Source organism: Dromaius novaehollandiae, chromosome Z, assembly GCF_036370855.1.
Source record: "Dromaius novaehollandiae isolate bDroNov1 chromosome Z, bDroNov1.hap1, whole genome shotgun sequence".
Lineage (NCBI taxonomy): Eukaryota > Metazoa > Chordata > Aves > Casuariiformes > Dromaiidae > Dromaius > Dromaius novaehollandiae.
The window spans coordinates 1,369,766-1,388,549 of record NC_088132.1 but is presented as its reverse complement, the minus strand read 5'-3'; the positions used below and the strand labels follow the sequence as shown (position 1 = coordinate 1,388,549).

Sequence of the window (18,784 nt, the reverse complement as noted above, 5' to 3'; positions counted from 1 at the left end):
CACACGGGACCACCCTCCGCATTGGGGAGGCCGTGCTGTTGGGGGAGCAGAGCCCCTCGACTCCTGAGCCACAGCTGCAGAGTCTTCCCAGCTGCCGGTGCACAGGCCATCCCTCCCTGCATGCTGCCAGGATGTCAAGACCCTTCAGCTCCAGCCAGCGTCTCTTGAGGGCTCCATCCACTGGGTACCTCACACACCTGCATGTCTGATGCGCAGGCTGAAGGAACATCTCCCCTTTTACATCTCTTCTTCTAAATGCTTAGATAAAGATGAGAGTGCCTCAGCACTGCCGCAAGGCAGACTTTCTAATCAGGAAATTAGTAGATTTTGGAAGCACTTGCTAGCACTGTACTCCCTCACTCCCTGAGCCTAGAAATGTGCCCTTCAAAAGAGAACTAGTGCTGGTGAAACCTTTTGAGCTATCTGAAATACCACTCACCCTCATTATTTTGGGTACCACTTAACACAGGGAGAACACTGTGAGCTTTGGCTTGTGCTGCATAGCTGACCTGATGCACGCTTGCATCTCTAAAATACTCTTTTAGGATTGACACAGTGAGAAGAGCTGAGTCTTTCCTTAAACTGCCCTTTATTCAAAAGACAGGAGTGTCTGTAAAGACATAAAATCATCAAGCACCAAGTGCTTCTTGCTTCCCAGTACAGCGGGACTCAGGAGTGACAGGTAAAGTTGGTGTTAATCTGTTCAGTATATGAGGTCCAGGGTTGCAGAACTGACAAGTTAGTTTTGAAAAAGTCAGCGAATCCAACTCCTCTGACATGTCCACGTTCATTTGGTTTGAACTCATCTTCCTTCCTGCTCCTTTTGATAGAAGTTAGTGATTACTGGTGACAGCAGGGCTGCAGCTGTAGGAACTAGCAAGCTCTTTCTGGATGCAGCTCGGTGTCTTCCAGAGCGAGAGCTTTCTAGTTGCAGATGGAAAGGAGACTCCAGGTGGTGAGAGAGCTCCCCTGCACGGTGTTCCCCAGGAGAAGTGCATCCTTTGCTTTGCGTAGTGCTCTAGCTAGACTGGAGAAAGGTAGTCACTTCATCTTCAGAGCTCAAATTTGCAACAATTTCCCTTGATTAACAAAAGTGCTGAGACCTCCTTGCAAACTCATGATACAAAGCCTCACCCAGCCCAACCTGCCTTATTTCTTCTAGCACAGAAATGCCATAGGAGTACAAGTGCTCAGGCTGTATACCTAGACGTGAATAACGAAGCAGGACAGTGGATTGCAGTGCAAGTATAGCTGTTTGTAGAAGGCAGAAAAGCTCACTTGTACCCCTTGCAATTGTGGTAACTGAACTCCAAAGGGGACCTTTTGTGCATCTGCCCATCTCTTCAAACACTGAAGGACAGCTGTCAATTGCAGCGGGATCTGGAAGATGCCTGTGCTCCTTACTTGGCCTTCCTCAAAACCACTCGTATCATTCGCAGAAACTTGTGAAGACTCCCTGCACTCGTTATGTGGTCACCTTTGCCTGTTTTCTTGCCACCTTCCCCCCAAGGCACTGCTGTGTCATTTTCCAGAAAGTAAGCTGCCCTCTCAGTGTTCCCCTGTAGAAGAGCACAAATCTTGGTCTGGGGAGGGTACACAGCTTTGATCTTACAGTGGCAGGTTCATCCTCCCGTGGAAAATCTGAACCATTGGAACAGCAGGAGAGATGGTGAGACAACAGGAGCACAAGGCAAAACAAACTGATCCTGGATGTCTTGACATTTGGCAAGGGACTAGAAACGGCAAGCAAGGCTGCCACATTTAGCATCCGCTGCTTACTGATTTCCTCTTTCATGGTCGGCCCTGCAGGCAGAGCTTTCCTTTTGCCATCTGTAGGAGAGCGCAATGTGGCTCATCGGAACAGACTCATACTACAGATGACATGCCTGTGCCCTCCGTCCTGCAACAGAAAGATGCTCTAGCTCCTACCACCCTTTAGCCAAGCAAGAGGCACAACTAGCTCCAGGTTAGAGGGGGGGGGGAGAGTGTCAAGCTATACAAGAACCACAGTACTTGCAAGCTAATTTTCTGACAGCTTTGTGATAGGCATGGCTTCCACCCCTCTGAGAGCTTCACCCCAGGTCCAAGCACATGAAAACAAAAAAATGGCTGAAATATGTGATGCTCCTCTTCTCTGCAACATTCCTTTAGCTTGAATCAAGACAGCTGAAAATACCTGTTGTACCTCTGCAGTTGTCCAACCCCCTCTGACCTTTCTGGCAGCACAACCACCCTGTACCCTACACCCCAGCCTGAGAAATAAATACAAGAGTTGGGGAAGCTCAGGAAGGGCACCCCAGTAGCTCTGCTCTGGCCCTTTTCTTGTGAAATCCAGGCTGCCTGTTGTATAACAGGACCCAGACATCCCAGCATTTCAGGTGAGCACTCACAGTCACAGCCCCTGCCCGCAGACCTGACTCCTTCCTTAACCGGCCGTTGGTGTGCCCTTTTCAGCCTGGTTAGGCTTCAGGAGCAGCTGCTGCCGCCGTATCTTCTGCACTGACCAAAGTGCCACTGTTTGCCTCAGCATGGAGCCGCTTGTAGTCAGTGTTGAAGAAGATGACGTAGAAGCAAGCCATGGCACTGCAGAGCCCAGCCAGCAGCAGTGTTGGGACTGCAAGAAAGATAAACCCAATGATGAGATCCGGCTCTAATCTGACGGGATGGGCAGCTGCAGACTTTCAAACACGAAGCAGCTGAATTTTGGGGGGAGGAGGGGGGCAGTTATTGTGGCGATATTGGCAATCTTGTTCCCTGCCGGTTTTTGGAGCTGGCTCTTGAGATCTTCTGCTCAGCTGAAGAGGATTTTTAGAAAAGATGTTTGCCAGCGTCTGCATCATAGTGTGTCCACAGGGCTTGGTGTCAGTATTACATGAGTATGAACCAGCTGAGAGATCAAGGCCAGGGTTCAACCTACAGTGCAAATACACTTTTGTGCCCTAGTTCATCTCAGTTGCTGTCTCTTCTCCTGAGTGGCTGGGAAAGGAAGGGCAGCCTGGAATAAGTCAGCAAAACTGTACACAAATGTGTATGTGCTTCTGCATGTGTCTGCAGAAGCAAGGGAATTTGCTTCCAGGTGGTGCATTGGTGGTCTTGGGCCTGCCACCCTGCAAAGGAGCGCAAGCTGGGCTGTGTGTGTAGCGCCTTCCCCCAGAACAGCTTCTCACTATCTTGTTGAAGCTCAGGTCTCTGGAGCATGGCCAGAAGAGGAATTTTAACCAGGGACAGCATTCATGGCACCTTAGGTGTCTTCCGTTTCAGCCTTGCAGCCCTGTTTGAGCTGCGGCAGCAGAGGGTGCACCATCAGGTTGGGAAAGGTGGCTAAAAGATAGGCTACAGCAGGAATCAGTCCCGCGGGCTCCCTGACAGTGAGACGTGGGAGGGCTTGGGGGGGCACATGAGCTGCAACTGAGTGTCTGGTGTGGTTTCCCAGGGAGGTACTTACTGGTCCAGTCCAGGGCTCCGTCTTGGTTGAGGGCACAGGCGGAGGATGGGTCCTCAGAAACCCGCACGGTGAGGGCTTGCAGCAGAATCATTAAAATCACACCTTGGACCTGGCTGTGGGGAGAAGCCGTCATGCAGTTACTGCTCCTGCCTGCTTCGCCAGTCCTGCCAGGGCAGCCAGGCTGCCCCAGGGCGGGAGGAAGTGAAGCCCCTGTCTGGAGCAGGGTCCTTCTAGTGGAGCAAACTACTGCCAGCTGCCTCTGACCCAGGCCCTCAGTAACCAGCCCTGGCTCACAGGGTGGGCAGGCTCGCCTGTCGGCATGCCCTCAGACACATGGCCAGCGTGGCATGGCCACTGTGTACTTCCACCGGCGGTGGGCAGGCATTGAACCACAGCTGTCAGTGAGCTGAGGCTTAGTCACTGGGCAAAGACTGGAAATACCTCTCACTGTGGGGCGGAGGATGGGAAAAGCCAGGCAATGACTTCAGCCTCCTCCTCTTTCACAGCTGGCTGCCAGGCAACAATAAACTCGACAACCAGTGGGAGACTACAGCCTTCAAGGGGAGGTGTCCAGTGCCCCTCTTTGACAGCCGTTCCTTGCTGCCGCTGAGCCCCCAGACGCGCGCATGTGGTGCTGGGCCATGCGCGTCATTGCTTAGGCCTCCAGGGCGTTGTTCCTGCTGCAGCTCAGTGCCCGCCCAAGGCACGTAAGCTGAGCATGGGAAGGACTGTCACTGCCCTGTCTGGTGTGGACCAGCTGCCCTGGGAGTGATGAGCCCCATCTTGCCCATGAGAGCGCTGAGGCCTGACAGGTCTCTGTGCTGCCATGGAAATGGGCACCACTCTCGGGCGCACCGCTCATGCTTGCTTCGGACATAGGTGACGCTGAGCAGGTTTATCTCCCTGCTTTGTGCCAAGGAAGGGAGACCTTCAGCTGTCTTCCTGCCCTTCTTGCACAAGACCCACATACTCCTCCTTGCTTTAAACTCTTTAGTCGGCCCTACGACTCAGATCAGGATGGACGGCCATCAGCTGTCTTCCTTTTGTTTAAGACAAAGCCTATGGACGGACAGCTCCCCCCTTGCCTTGCTCATGTCCATGCGTACCAGACAGAAGAAACTCAGCAGCATGACTGGCATCAACAGCCATGCTCTGCCTTGTTTGCACCCACACCACTGTCACCACCCAAGCTCAACTGTCAGATAGGTTTAGCTTGCCTGCTTACCTTGCAACAAAAATCAGGCCTGTAGATGTGCCCTCTCCCACAGGGTAGGAGCACTCCACAGCCAGCTCCATGGCAACGGGGTAGATGGCAAAACCGAAGAACCCAAACAGCGAGCTGGCTATGGCCAGCGTTATGGCCTGGTGTCTGAACCGAGACGCCTGCAGGCAGAGAAACAGTGCCAAAGCCTCAGTGTCAGCACCGCTGCACAGACAGTCTCTGTTTGAACCTGTACTTCACCATCACCTGAGGGAAGTCCCAAAGGTTCCCTGTTCTCACCAGTACCTTCCTCATCCTTCTATTGAAAGATCTCTTCTGCCTGCAGCCCTCTAGAGTCAACAAATGGCTACAGGAGATTTATCTGTTGAGTTTAAGCAAGGGGAGAGAGATCAGCAGAACTGTCTGAGAAGCAGGGATGTGGTCCTGCTACTGCGACTTGATTCCCTGGTCAGCAGCTTACCAGAAATGCACTCAGCTGATCCCTCAGTATGAAGTGAAACACACACGTTCCTCCTGATACAAGCTAATGTGTCTAAAGTGGCATCCGGAATAGGTTACATATGAGCACTCATCAGGTTGCTGCAGCTCAGTCTAGGCTGAAAACTAGTCTTTATCGTGTATCAACACTGCCAGACTCACTTTTGTAGCAGCAGGGTATTATTAAAAACAAAAACAAAACCAAAAAACCACCACAATCATCCACAAACCCTGGTGAGCAGCTCAGTTCCAAAAACAGCCTCATCCTCAGCTCTGCAGGGAGGAGCATGGCCTTGTCCAGCCAATGCTAGTAAAGCCAAGGGGGTAATTCCTGCTGCCACAGGGTTGGTGTCTCTTTCATTACCCTCTGTACTACATTCCCACCGAGGAACGCTAGGAGTCCCTCCTGACACAGCTGCAGCAGGCCTGTCACAGCTACCCTGCTTAACGGCAAAGAAGCAGCCAAACACATGGAAAACTTTATGTGTCTGGAATGCAAGGTCAAAGCATCAATCAAACTGATTTGGATTTGTTGTTTTTGGATTTCTACTTTTAACATTTTTGGTGGAAGGGGCAGGAGGAGAAGGAAGGGTAGAAGAGAGCAGGGGAAGGGCAGGGAAGGTAAAGGGGAATGCTTTGCTTATTACTCCTGAGTCTGCCTCATGTCTACTCTGTGCTGTACTTGAGTCCAGGCATGCTGACCTGTATTCAAAGCATCCAAAATGCCAGAGCACTGATGAGGGGAATATGAGGTCTGCATCAGGCACCCCCTCCCACACTGAGCAAGGCATAACATTCATCTCTCTCTCCAAAGTGAAGCTAACATCACTGGGATCTTCACCTAGTAGGAAGAGTAGTCACACCTGTGTTATAAGGTAGTCTTGGTCTTTCAACAAGCAGGAGAAATACATAGCACAAGTCTGTCGGGGAAACAGAGGCCTGCACCAGCCTGGGCCCTCTGCAGGTCCAGGAGCCCCATGCCTCATGCTCAGTTTCCTGCTGGGTCATGGCTCCCGTTGGCAGTGACTGGGTTTGTCTGCAGTACCTGCACTCTAGCCACATGGGTATAAAACCTCCAGGCTCTGGATTCCTCTCCTAGCCGGATTCATGCAGCCCCCCTTTTCTTGCTCTGCATCCCTGTTTTGACCAGGTCCTTTCTGCTGGCCTTAGACTCCTAGCAGCCGTCACTGTTAAAGGCAGGCGCTGGGAAAACTCTGGCGATCTTGGGTTTTTTTGTAAGACTGATGCTGAGCAATTTCATTGTCTTTTTGATAAGAATGACCCTGGGGACAGTAAGCAAACATGGCAATCCAATGGAAGAAAGTAAACTAAGCCCATTTATTCCTAACCTGACACAATTTGTCTGAGTCTCCATGGTGACTCTGTGAAACACGCAGGAAGGGGGTTTTCTTTAAAACATTCCTGCCCCATGGAGATAGTCCCAAAGCGGAACAGGTGGCTTAATAAATACCATGACATCAATTGATCTTGTTTCAAGTTGATGATTTATCAGATGGCAGTGGAAGTAGGCCCACAGATATGGTCCAATGCAAGGGAGAACTCACCACTGCAAACACGATGCTAGCAAGTGCACTCAGACAGAAACAGATCTTGGTGGACTCTATAAACCTCCTTGTTCGGTCAACATACAGTCCTAGTAGGAAGGCACCCAGCAAACCGCACATGGTGAACAGTGCACCATTCAGGCCAGCAAATACCTGTAGGGCAGAAGAACAAGTGACTGAGCAGCTAAAGCTGGAAGGCAAGAGGTTTTAATGTCACTGACCCATCTGCCTGCTTCTAGTAGGTCATTTAATGAGGCAAGACAGATTCCCCTGCCCTTTGCAATAGCCAACACCTCCACTCAGAGTGGCAGATAACTTGCCCTGGGATGACTGCTGCTTCAGGGTCACAGCAATCCCAAGGTCTCAGTGGATGATGAGTTTCTGCACATCTGGACAGGAAGGCTGGGTGTGGGGCAGCAGCAGTTCCCTGGCATTGAACACTTCATCCCACACACGAGGGGGCTCTTGGTTCCTCCAGCAGGACCAGGTACCTGGTCCACACTTGCTGTGGTAACAGATGTAACTCCTTTGGAATCTTCTGTTTATAACCATGCTCTGTGCCCTTATCTTACCAGGAACCTATACTGGCTGACTGCCCACCACGAGGCTGGTTGCCCCAAAGACTGTTATACCAGAAGCTGCACAGCCAGGCTGGGGCAGGGAGGTCTGGGAGAGAGGCAACGGGTGGTAGCGAGGATAGGACCTGTGCTCTACTGCCTGCCATGACTGTCTATCTTTGCTCGTTCTTCCCCTTCAGCTCCTTGAGAAGCAGTCAAAGGCAGACACCAAGCCTGAAAGCAGGAGGGCTTTAACAAATGTGGGTGAACATTTTTGGGAGCCTCGGGGGCAGAAGAGATGGAGAGGCTGTCTGGAGTAACCCCTGTGGGCACTGCTGCAGGGCTGGAGCCGGCCAATCACACACAGACAAAAGCACTGCAGTGCACCAGAAGCAAGGCTGGGAAGCTTGGAAGGTTTCTGGTGAAAAGCCAGCAGACTGAGACAATGTCACCAGGCTGCATGGCCAGCGTTTACAGCATCGAGCTGGCTATCACATAGTAGGAAACTGAGAGGGAGAGGAACAGAGAGCAGGTAGGTAGATGTGCAGGTACAACAGCTGGAGAGGTGTCTTAAGAGGCCCTCCGTGGGGATACAAGCAATAGGAGAGGAGCTCTGTCTATTTGTTAAGGAAGTTATTGTACTGAAACTGTCTAGAGGTAGCTGCTTAGCAAAACGTATATAAAACTTGCTTAGCATGAGCAGCTAAATTTGCTGAAGCCTTAGGCCGCACTCAGATAACATCAGGAACTTTCACCTAGGTCAGTAAGAAAGGGCCCCAGAGCTGGTTCAGGCTGGAAAGGTAAGGGAGTTAGAAGCAGTCTGTGTTCCTGTGTCTCACTCCGAAAGGGAGGATGTCAAAACTTTGAAATAAGGTCTGTGCAGGCCATCAGGACCTTGAGGAACAAAGCCTCCTCTCATTGCTGGGGCAGTGTTAATTGTTGAGGTCTGGAATTACCACCTCCTTGTCAGGACCTTGAGAGACAGTGACGGGACCCAACAAGGAACAAAGGCACATCTGTCAGCAGAAACCGCAACAGTAAAATAAGGAAAGAAACAGCCTGCCTAGGGACAGTGATGGGACCCAATAAGGAACGGGAAGACCCCAGACCTGAATATTACTATTGGTCCGAACTACCGCATGAGGGGTGGAGAACTTAGATTGAAAAGTTATAGTTGCCCAGGGATTTCTTTGTTCGGGGTCCTTCTTTGGAGGCACCCAGGTCGAGCTGTAATTACTGCACGCATGTCATTAAAATTTATTTATTTAATTTGCTTTGATATGGCTCCAAACTTCTCAGCGGGAACCTAGGCTTGCACCCTGTTACGACGGCCAGCGCGCCTGACCTTCCATAACACTATTGGAGGAGAAGCGTAGGAACTGGAGCAGCCCCTGCTAAGGCAGGGAGAGAGCAGGTGGAACCAGCTGTGAACACCCCGTGCTCAACCCCGAATGCAGCACCTAGCCAATGCCATGGGAGGGAGGGGTGCTTGGGGAAACAGATCTGCCACAGCACCTGCGATCTCCTCTGCTATCATGCCATGCTTTCAGACTATGCAGAGAAGAATGGTGATTGCATCAGCCTGCCTCCACCTGCCTGATCACTCCAGGGCCTGTCTGGGATTCTTCCCCTCTGAGGAAGGGATCAGAGGGCTGCTTGGGCAGCAGTGCTCTGCAGTGGCTTAGGAGGAACCCCAACATTCTCCTTTCCTCAATAGTGTCTAGGGAGAGAAGGCATTTCATTTGCAAATGGGGGCCTGGCCAAGGGCAGTAATGAAAATGCTGCTCATCTGTTATACTAAAAACCGGACTGTGCTCTGGATTAAAGTGCTGCTTAACATATTGTAGACATTAGCAGGAAATGAGGGATAGACAGTGCAGCGTATTCACCTGTCTTCATTTTGCTCTGAGTCCCTAATCAGTGAAAAACGTTTTGACTGTATCACATGGGAAGTGGGGAAGGAGGGAGACACAGACTCACATTTGAATATCCTTTTTCGCAGAGGATCTGTTCCAGCAGAGATGAAAAGCAGGTGAACATCCCAATTCCTCCTCCAAAGCACACAGCCAGGATGATGTATGACTTGTTTCTCAGGAGCTAGAAAAAGAAGTTACCACATCATTTAAAACAAGTGGAGGGGAAAGAAAGGCCCGGCTGAGACAGTGGTCTTGAAGGTCAGTGTCTCCGACTCCTCAGTTAGAAAGGTGAAGAGGGCATCCCATGAGCGTTAGGGGAATTTGGCTTTCTGCTGTCAAGGGGGATTTTAAGACCAGCCAGAGGGCAAGCAAAAATAGGTACTGTGTACGGCAGAGGGGACTCCACAGTACCCTTAAATTCTACTCTTCACTTTGCCATGTGCCTTGCTACCTGTATATGGTCCGCTCAGATGGCTCGGGACTGAGATCCTCTCGGAGCAGCCCAGGTTTATCTGAACAGCAGCTGAACAGTAGCCAGTCCATGGCTGAAGAGCCAGACAGCATCTGCCCCACCTCTGCTGTGAGCAGATGCCAACTCCCTGAGGAAGGAAGAGACCTCGATCTCCTTCAGGGGCTTTCCATGGCAGGTTTGGTGGGGCAGGATTCAGAGTATGCTTTGTTGGCAGATTCCCTAGCACAACCTTCACTGCAGCGATGGTTTCTATCTGTGCTATGGCACTTACCATTTTAAGCCCTGTGAGGAATGGCTGGGAGGTGGAGTTAGTGGCACTGGCAGAAGGAGGTGTTGGAGGAACCTTCTCGTGAATCCCAGTGGTTGCTAGAGCACAGGCTGTTACTGCTGGGATGGCATAAACACCCAGCTGTACAACACAATGCAGAGACATGTTACCAGTCTTTCCAACTCCACTGTCTGCAAATATATAAAGCAGCTGGACCCCAAACAGCCCAGCTGCCTGATTAAACCAGTTTTCATTTACCATCAGTGGAATGTGCTTTCCTTCTGGAACTAGTGCAGGTGACAGCACGTTTGCTATGAGAATACCCAAGGGATTGGCTGGAAAAGAAAAAAAAAAGACACTTGTTTTCATGCGAGCAGTCAGAATCATGTGTCCACTCCTTCTACCAGTCAGCACCAGTGTTGTAGGGTGCAGCACAGCAGCAATAAGTAAGGACAGAGCAAGGCATATGCGTGGAGAAACCAGGAGGGGAACACTTGCCAAATTCAACTATGAGGTCTCGCTGCTGCCACGTATGCTTCCCTGCTCCCAGGATGTCCATCTCAGAAATCCTTTTTCCTATGGGCCCTAACTCCTGTAACAGGAAGCTGGTTTTCATCTATGGTTTATGCCGTCCCCATTTTCACAAGGCTGCCCCCTTAAACACCAAGCTGAAGGGACAAAATGAAGATGGACCTATCCAAGCCATCTGTCCTGATGTCATACTGCAGTTACAAACAGAGGCACTTTCCCTAGGCAACTTCAGATTCCCACTTGAACCTGGAACTAGAAAAGCAGGTACCCCAGCATTAGCTGGGATGCCTCAGAACACACTGGGATGCCCTCACGTGTCACGTCCTCCGCCTTCCTCTCAGTCTAACGTCCCCTGCCTGCTTCCCTGGCACGGCAGTTTCCTCATTCATTTTACCCGTTCCTGCAATGTGGTTCTCCAGAGTCACAGCCAGACAGCATTAAAACAAAAAGCAGGTCACAGAGTCATTCACAGTAAGCAGAAAAGCAGCATCCTGTAAGCAACTTGCAGTTCAAGAGAAAGAACCAAACCACGGCTGGTCCTTCCTAACCTTCCCCCACAAATAGTGTGTTGTTGAGTCTCTGACCAGGACTGGTGGGAAACAAAGTGATAGGCGTCAAGGAGAAATGCCTGGTCACCTTCTGCCATATCCATATGTTACGTTTAGCAATTTCATTCTCATGAGTAACAAACATCCCACCGTTTGGTGGCTCTGTGAACTTATATTTATTCTAGAACAAAAAATACAGCAAAACATCCCTTTCAAAATAATGGGAACCCAGGTTACTGCTGCGACATGGTACATGGGCTGCTGGTACATGGGCTGAGAATCCATGTACCACAGCTGTGTTTCACATTTTCAGAAGACCAACCATCCAGGGCAGTGCTTGCAAATGCCAGCTGCAGCATGTCTGCATGAGCACCTTCCCATTTGTGCTTAACAGGAGGATACTAATGGAGTGCAAGACATGACAGAGCTCAGCCCCTGTAACTGAGACACCATGTTGAACTACAGAAATGTCTTCTGTGGAGCACAGGCAGTTCTGCCAAAGGCAAAAGTGCACAGAGACTTGGTGAAATCATAGACTCGCTGAGGCTGGCAGGCACTTCTGGAGATGATCTAGTCCAACCTCCCTGCTCAAAGAAGAGTCTGTTAGAACAGGTTGCTCAGGGTTGTGTCCAGTTGGGTTTTGAATAACTCCAAGGATGGAGGCTCCACAACCTCTCTGGGCAATCTGTTCCAGCCTTCAGCTACTCTCTCAGTTAAAAAGCTTTTTCTTATGTCTAAACAGAATTTCCTGTATTCCAGTATGTGCCCATCGCCTCTTGTCCTGCTGAGACGTGTCTGGCTCCAACTTCTCTACACCTTCCCATCAGATATTTATATGCATCAATAAGATCCCCCCTGAGCCTTCTCCAGTTTCCTTACAGCTCTGCTAGCCTCTCCTCATATGTTGGATGTTGCAAACCCTCCATCACCTTAGCGGCTCTTCACTGGAATTGCTGCAGTATGTCTGTGTACTTCTTCACTGGAGAGCCCAGAACTGAAAACAGTGCTCCAGATGTGTCTGCGCCAACGCTCTTCCTAATGCTGCCCATGATGCTATTGGCCTCTTATGCCACATGGGCATGAAAAGTAGGAAAGCCCTATGACACCTCTCTGAACTCACACTAGGTCATTCCCGACAGCTTGCAAGCCAAAACATTTGCTCAGTAGAGCCTGACCTGTGGGGCTGGAGCCGGGTACTGTGTGGAGCACCGCTCTCTGACTCTGCTTGGGAACGTCCAAAATTGTAGTGGATAATCTTCTAATTTTAATGAGATGTTGCACAAACAGGCAAAGGAGCAAAGCTGATTTTCTACTAATACATATGTTCTGTCCCTCCCCTTCTTTCTTTTCCACTACAAAACCCCAGGTCTCCCTGCTCTTCCCCATATTTCCCAAACTACTCCCCTACTGCCAGCTCCCTTTGCATCCTCCAGTAACCAGCTGGCTACGAAGCACTGTGTGCTGCACCTCGCTTGGCGCAGACTGCTAACTGCTCAGCAGCGGGCCAGGCAGAGACAGCAGGTACTGGGGGCACACTGCAAGCCTGCTGAACCATTATGGCTTCTCATGTGGGTCTGGCTTCAGTAGCAGGCTGCTAATTTACAGAAAGTGCCGGAGAGCTCTTGACATCCTGTTTTCACAGGACCTGAATCAGATCAGACTGTCCCACTCTGTACACACACAAACTTCTGACACTTGGAGTTCTTGGGCAACCCTGAGCCTAGAGGCCATTCCAGTCAAGAGTTCCTTGGGAGTGAAGATGGAGGGGCAGCATAGCTGCAGGTGCCCTGCTTTCCCTGAGGGTAAAAGGCGTTGCATCTTTCATGGAAAATGGGCTAGAGCTCCTCTGGACAGAGTGGGTCACTGGCTGGAAACCAGCAGCGGCATATATTGCCAGCTTGCAGAAGAAGACCTCTGCTAAGTCAGAACCAACTCCAAGCCAAAAGGGGACAATTCTAGCCAAGGCAGAGAATATAAATTGCTGAAAGCTACCATTCCCCAGCTGAGCAAGAGGGCTAGCTGGGCTGGCAATTACCTGGCTCTAGCAGAAAGTGAATGCAGCTGTAATATGTAACAAACAAGAAACCCATAGCAAATGTGTGTTGGAAGTTAGGATGGATGGGGAAAACGATGCAACAAAGGCAAGCCATCAGAAAAATACAGGGCTGAGGCACACATGAGGGGACAAATCCTGGCATCAGCACTGGGCCATTACTGGGGGCATCACTAACAGTGCTGTAGCCAACTCAGCTGCAATCACAGCATTTCTGATCTGTATTTGGGAAAGCAGTAAGTCATGTAATGTGATGCTACTGAAGTGCTCTCTGCTCCTAAAGTATCTTACACAGAATACAGTTAAACAACAGTTTCCAAAGAGATGGGTTAAAGCTTTTGCACCTGCATCAGCACATCCTGGGGTACTGGCTGAAAAGTACTCTGTGTCAGAAGTGTTTTCATGAAGTATCTGTGTACAGAAGCTGTTTCTGAAGATGGCAAAAGTGTGAGCATTGGGCTACATTTGAAAAGACAAAATCAGACCATCTGAGTAATTAAAGCATTTCAGCCTCATTCCGTTCTTGGGAAATGTAATGACATGGGCCTCGACTAAGAAAGAATGAAAAGGAAGTCACTGGAGTTAATCAGCAGTAAGCTGTGGGCCAGAGGTCCTGGGGGATTAGCTTGCACCAGTGTGTGATGGGACTGTGCGTTTCATGCATGACATTGATGCATTAAAATGCTGCAGAGTGCTGAAAGTGACATGCTGGCTGACAGACCACAGCAAGCCCAGAAGCCAGCAGACAAAGCATGAGCTGCTGCAGTGGACTCCGACAACTGTTTCCTCTCCTCGTGCAGAAGAATTTCTCAGGGACTTACCAGGGCGTAAGATCTTGGCCCTGTGCTGCTTTTGTGTCAGTCTCTACAAGTAAGGGGAGGACTCAAGGGATCATAAAGGCAGTGCCGAGCGACTGGGGAAAGAGGGGAGAGGTGGAGACCACAGAAGCTTTCCTAGAGGAAATGGACATCTCGGCCCATCTGGCAGAGCTCAGAGCGATGGAACTGGCCCTGGAGCAAGGAGCCCCTTGTGTCTACTGGAACTCATATGCTACACGGGCCGGTGGCACCCAGTGGCTAGAGAATGGGGTGGAAAAGAATTGACAAGTAAGTGGTAGGGGTGTGGGGGGTAAAACACCCTAGGAAAAGATTTATGATATAGCTCAGTCTAAGAACATGTTTCTGCCCACCAAGAGCCAAGAAACCCTGAGGCAAGGTGGAGTCACATGGCTGATCATTTGTCTAGAACAAATGCATCACAAAATTGTGAGGCAGAATGGCTAGCTCAATGGTTATGTGCATGCCTAGGATGCCCTGGGGGCTGCAAGGAGAGGATGACCTGTGGCAAAAGGTCTGACAAAACAGCCTGTAGACTCACGCCATTTTGGTCAAACAATGGCACAGTACCTGTCAAGAGGACAGGAGCTTGCCAATCTCAGGGGTGGTAAACTACAGGGGGAAACTTGGCAAGCAGGTTACATTCACTCACCGAAGTGAGCACCTGATGGCAGGAAATATGTCCTTACAGGAGCAGAAACAATTAGCGGCATAGGCAATGTGCCCCCCAGCTGAGGGGAGACAGACTAATATCCTGTCCCTGTCCACGCGGCCCCCCAGCCGCACTGCCCACAGCGGGATGTCCCCCCACCTTTGCCAGCGCTGAGCCTGCGAATGGAGGACAGCACCCGCCAGGCCATTGCCTGCTCCTAACCTCGGTGGGGGCAGGCATAGCACTTCTAGCAGACGTGCCTGACTGCTTTTCTTGCCTTCTCACCCCCCAGAATGGCTGCTGCCCCCGGAGGCAGGCAGGTGCAGAGGGCCAGTCTCTGCCACCCCCAGACACAACTGCAGGGCTTTGGAAAATGTGCCCGCTCGGGAGCTGTGGGCCAAGCAAGTGTGCGTCCCCATGGCAGACAGCGAGTCTGCCATGCGTTGGCAAAGGCGTCTGCCTGTCTGCCTCTGTTTCCCAAGGGTCCCCGTGCTCTGGCTCTAGTGGGCAGCCCTTGCGGGCAAGGTCAGCTTGAATCTTGCACAAGAGGCCTGCAGGAGGAAGGAGTGCCCCAGAGCTTTCTCCTCGTGTCTCCGGCCCTGGGTTTTAGCCCTCCCTGCCTGGGGCGGTGGCTGGGGGAGCACAAGGGGCGGGTGCCTGCCCGGGGCCTGCACAGGGCGCCCCGGGCCAGCGCTCACACAGGCCCTTTGTGACAGCCCTTGGCGACGGCCCCCAGCTATTGTGACCGCGCGGTGCCACTGCTTTTCCCCAGGCGGCTGCAGAGTCTTGCCCAGCTGCCTTGCGCCCAGACTCCTGCCGAGCGAGTGCGCGAGGCGCGGGGGGGCCGTCGAGCGAGCAAGGTGCTGCGGCTGGTGCTGGGCTGGTGCTCTGGGGCTGGGAGCAGCTCTCGGTGCCCATCGCCAGAGCCGCCGCTGCCTGTGCCTCCTCTTGCTCTGCCCGGGGGAGGTGGCCGGGCTCCCGCGGAGTGCGCTTGCAGAGCGGAGGTGAGCTGCGTGGGGCACTTCCGACACGGGCCGGGCCGTGGGCTGAGGGTGGTGGGGCCCGGAGCGCTGCCAGCGCCACAGCTGGAGCATGCCTGCCCGCGGGCAAGGGGTGAAGCTGTGCCCACGCACACGTCCGAGGCACGAGTGCGCGGGAGCAGGGAGCCTGTTCATAGCCCCCATGCACAAAGGCATCATTTCCAGTACATGCAAGCACGTGCGTGTGAGTGTGCCTGTGTGTGTGTGCATGCCAGAAATGGCAGCGGCTGTGTGAGGGTCCCGCGGTGGGCGAGCACACGGGCTGTCCCCACTCACACCGTGCTGGCTCCCAGCGCGCAGCCCAAGCCATGGAGGTGGCCGATTTGAAGCTGGCCCTGCAGCGTGTGAGGGCGGAGAAGCGGGAGCTCACGAATCACCTGGAGACCCTGGAGGAGGAGTATGAGGTGCTGCAGAGCAAGAACGCCCGCCTGACGGAGCAGGTGGCCAGGTGGGGTGATCCCGATGTCGCTGGGCGCGCAGGAGGCTGGGGAGGCTGGGGCGCGGAGGATGAGGGAGGAAGGGGAGGCCGGTGGCAGGGCGAATCTGATGGCGCCCCTTTGCTGCAGGCTGCAGAGGTGCAGGAAGATGGCCGAGGAGCCAGAAGGGCTGCTGGCCGAGCTCAGCAGGCTGCGGGAGCAGCTGGAGCAAAGCCAGCAGGAGAGGGGCTGTTGCAGGGAGCTGCTGCGGTGCCTGGTAGGCATGGAGTGCCCCGGTGCTCGGGGCTGGGGCTGCCCCCGCTGAAGGCCTGCTCTGGGCCTTCTCTGCCCTGCTCTGAAGCTCTGCTCTGCGCCTTCCCCACGCAGCAGGAGGAGAAGCAGGAGCTGCAGGACGCTGCCCAGGAGCTGGCCAGGGAGAACTGTGCCCTCCGCCAGCGGGGCTGCAGCAGCCACCAGGAGCTCCAGGGCCTGGAGGAGCTGCTGCCGCAGCTGGAGGTGAGCTGGGCTGGGGGCCTCTGCCTGCCCCCCGGTGCCTGCGGAGCTGGGTAGCCGAGGGGAGCTGCCTGCGAGGGGCAGCACCAGAGTGGGAGCTGGGCGCCGAGGGCAGCCGGGAGGGCACAGGGCCTGGGACCTGCTGCCAGGAGGAGCTCTCACGGGACAGACCGCATGCCCTGCTGAGTGCTCCTCTTCCTCTCCTCTCCTCTCCCGCAGGAGCGCTTGCAGGCAGCCAAGGGGGAGAGAGGCAGGAGGCTGCAGGAGCTGGACAAGGTACAGGGCAGAGGGAGAGCTGTGGCGGCAGTGTGCGCGGTGGGGTGCCAGCACTGGGGTCCATGCACCCCACAGCCTCGGCCAGCGGTGGGTGTGGGTAGGGCATTCGCCCCAGGGGCCGGGCTCCGTGCCTCCCCTCCGGCTGGCCTTGTCCGTCGCCAGCCCTGCCAGTGCCCTGGAGCAGGGGAGTCGCAAGAGGGCACAGCCCTGAGGCTGGACGGGGAGGGGGCTGCCCAGCCCCCAGCTCCGCTCCCTGCATTGTGTGCCCCGTGTTTTGCAGGAGAAAGAGCGCTCGGCCCAGCTGAAGGAGCAGCTGCGTGAGCAGGAGGCGCGGGCGAAGGTAGTGCCGAGGGGGCGCGGGCAGAGGGTGGTGGGTGCCCACTGGCCAGGGGCTTTGGAGGAGGCTGCAGCAGGCGCATGAAGCGTGAGCCTTCCCTCTCCCAGGTGCTGCGTGCTGCAACGAGGCAGCTGCGAGAGGAAGTGGACGAGCTGGAGCTGGAAAACGCCTAGTGAGTGGGGCCCAGGGATGCCTCTCGCCCACAGGGCTATGCAGGGGCTCTGTGCCACACCTGGACTCGCAGCGGACGCCAGTGCCGTCCCTGGGGAGGGGATGGGGGGGTTATGTGCAGCATGTGGTGGGACAGGTGACCCCCATCCCTGCCAGGGGACAGTGGGATGTTGCAACAGGGAGTCCCAGTGGCCGTGGTGGCCAGTCCTGGTCCAAGCAAGCCTTGTTGCCTGCAGCAAGCAGCAGACAGAGCAGGAGCCCGAGGCGGAGGGGTCTGTGCTGCCGGAGCTGCTGGAAGCCCAGCTGGTAAGGGGAGAGGCAGCGCCAAGGCCTGCTGTGGTCAGCTGGGTCTTGCTGGGGAGAGGGGACCGTGCAGCCCCATGCAGGCCCCACAGGTGTCCCCGCTTGGTGTTGACCTGCAGGAGAGGGAGGAGCTGGCGAAGAGATGCGGCATCGCTACGTGGCTGCCGTGAGTTGCCCTCGAAGCCCTTGTGCCCTGCCACCCATGTCTGGGCTGCTTTGCAGCGAGCTGGCCTGCGCTGGGGGGTCCTGCTCACTGGCTGTGGGCTGTGCAGCTGGGAAAGACGCCCCCAGAGTGTATTCCTTGTGCCAGGCTTTCTTCTTTCTGGGCTGGTGGTGGCTCTTTTGCAACCTTGCACGAGGGAGCAACGAGCAGTGTCTGGGGGGCAGATGGTGGGGCTCCCGCATGGGGCCCCTGCAGCCCAGCGGTGGGTGCGGGGCAGGAGAGGGTTGGGATGCATCTGCCCTGCCTCATCTCCCATCCCTCCGCTGTCCCTCAGGAGACTCTGCGTGCTCTTCATGTGCCTGGAGCTGGTCGTCGGCTTGGTGCTGGGCGCTGTGGTTCTCTATGCCTCGCGGCACGACCAAGAGCTCCTCTTCCGACTGCTGCTGTGGCTGCTACCCGAGGAGACCTACGCCCGCCTGGCATACTTGCTGGGAGAGAGCCTGAGCCTGCGCAGTGAGGGGCTGCTGCCCTTCTGACAGCCGTTCCCCGGCCCTGCAGCTCTGTCGGCCTCGGCCTCCCAGAGCCTGCAGGGTGAACGCTGAATAAGATGTCCTCGATGCCCCCTCCTTGCAGTCCAGCGTGCTTTGTGTGTGCCCAGAGAGACGGCCTTTGAGGCCTGGGTGCCTGCGCTGGGGGAGCGCGAGGGACCTGCCGGGTGGGGGCGAGATGCATCTGAGCAAGTGGGGCAAGAGCGTGCCAGCTCGTGGGCTGCCCCCATGGGGGTGAGCAGGGCTGGGCCTGGAGTGCTGGGGGCCGAGCTGCCCCCTCGCAGTGGGTGCGTGAAAGGAGGCGAGGGCTGGCAAGGACGTGGGGCTGGGGCAGGGAGCAAGACAGCCCTCAGAGGACCGCCCGAGGCCCAAGGGGCTTGCCGCCCATGGCTGCACACAAATACATGCCTGCCACCTGGGAAAGCTGTGGGAGATGCCATGCTGGCACGCTCTCCTGGGGACAGGGTGAAGTGCT

At 54.2% G+C, this 18,784-nt stretch overlaps 2 protein-coding genes across 4 annotated transcripts; one reads left to right on the top strand and one right to left on the bottom strand.

Annotated features, from left to right (window-relative positions):
- Positions 1-572: 572 nt before the first annotated feature.
- LOC135324614 (solute carrier family 49 member A3-like) lies at positions 573-13,932 on the bottom strand. 3 transcript variants are annotated; one of them, XR_010385928.1, is made up of 8 exons: positions 10,181-13,932; positions 9,926-10,063; positions 9,247-9,363; positions 6,710-6,862; positions 4,671-4,828; positions 3,446-3,558; positions 2,391-2,614; positions 573-1,559 (listed from the first exon to the last, which is right to left on the bottom strand). XR_010385928.1 is itself a non-coding variant. In XM_064501230.1 (7 exons), exons 1-7 carry the CDS (start codon positions 10,307-10,309, stop codon positions 2,460-2,462), a joined length of 963 nt encoding a protein of 320 aa, XP_064357300.1. In that variant the 5' UTR covers positions 10,310-13,932; the 3' UTR covers positions 573-2,459. The 3 variants fall into 3 exon arrangements, 1 of the variants encoding a protein (XP_064357300.1); XR_010385929.1 differs by having other exon boundaries at positions 573-1,027; XM_064501230.1 differs by having other exon boundaries at positions 573-2,614.
- A 2,169-nt stretch (positions 13,933-16,101) lies between these two features.
- LOC112982759 (golgin subfamily A member 6-like protein 10) lies at positions 16,102-18,405 on the top strand. The gene is made up of 8 exons (XM_026099386.2): positions 16,102-16,275; positions 16,386-16,514; positions 16,731-16,787; positions 17,068-17,127; positions 17,232-17,296; positions 17,532-17,601; positions 17,718-17,764; positions 18,096-18,405. Exons 1-8 carry the CDS (start codon positions 16,129-16,131, stop codon positions 18,295-18,297), a joined length of 777 nt encoding a protein of 258 aa, XP_025955171.2. The 5' UTR covers positions 16,102-16,128; the 3' UTR covers positions 18,298-18,405.
- Positions 18,406-18,784: the final 379 nt, after the last annotated feature.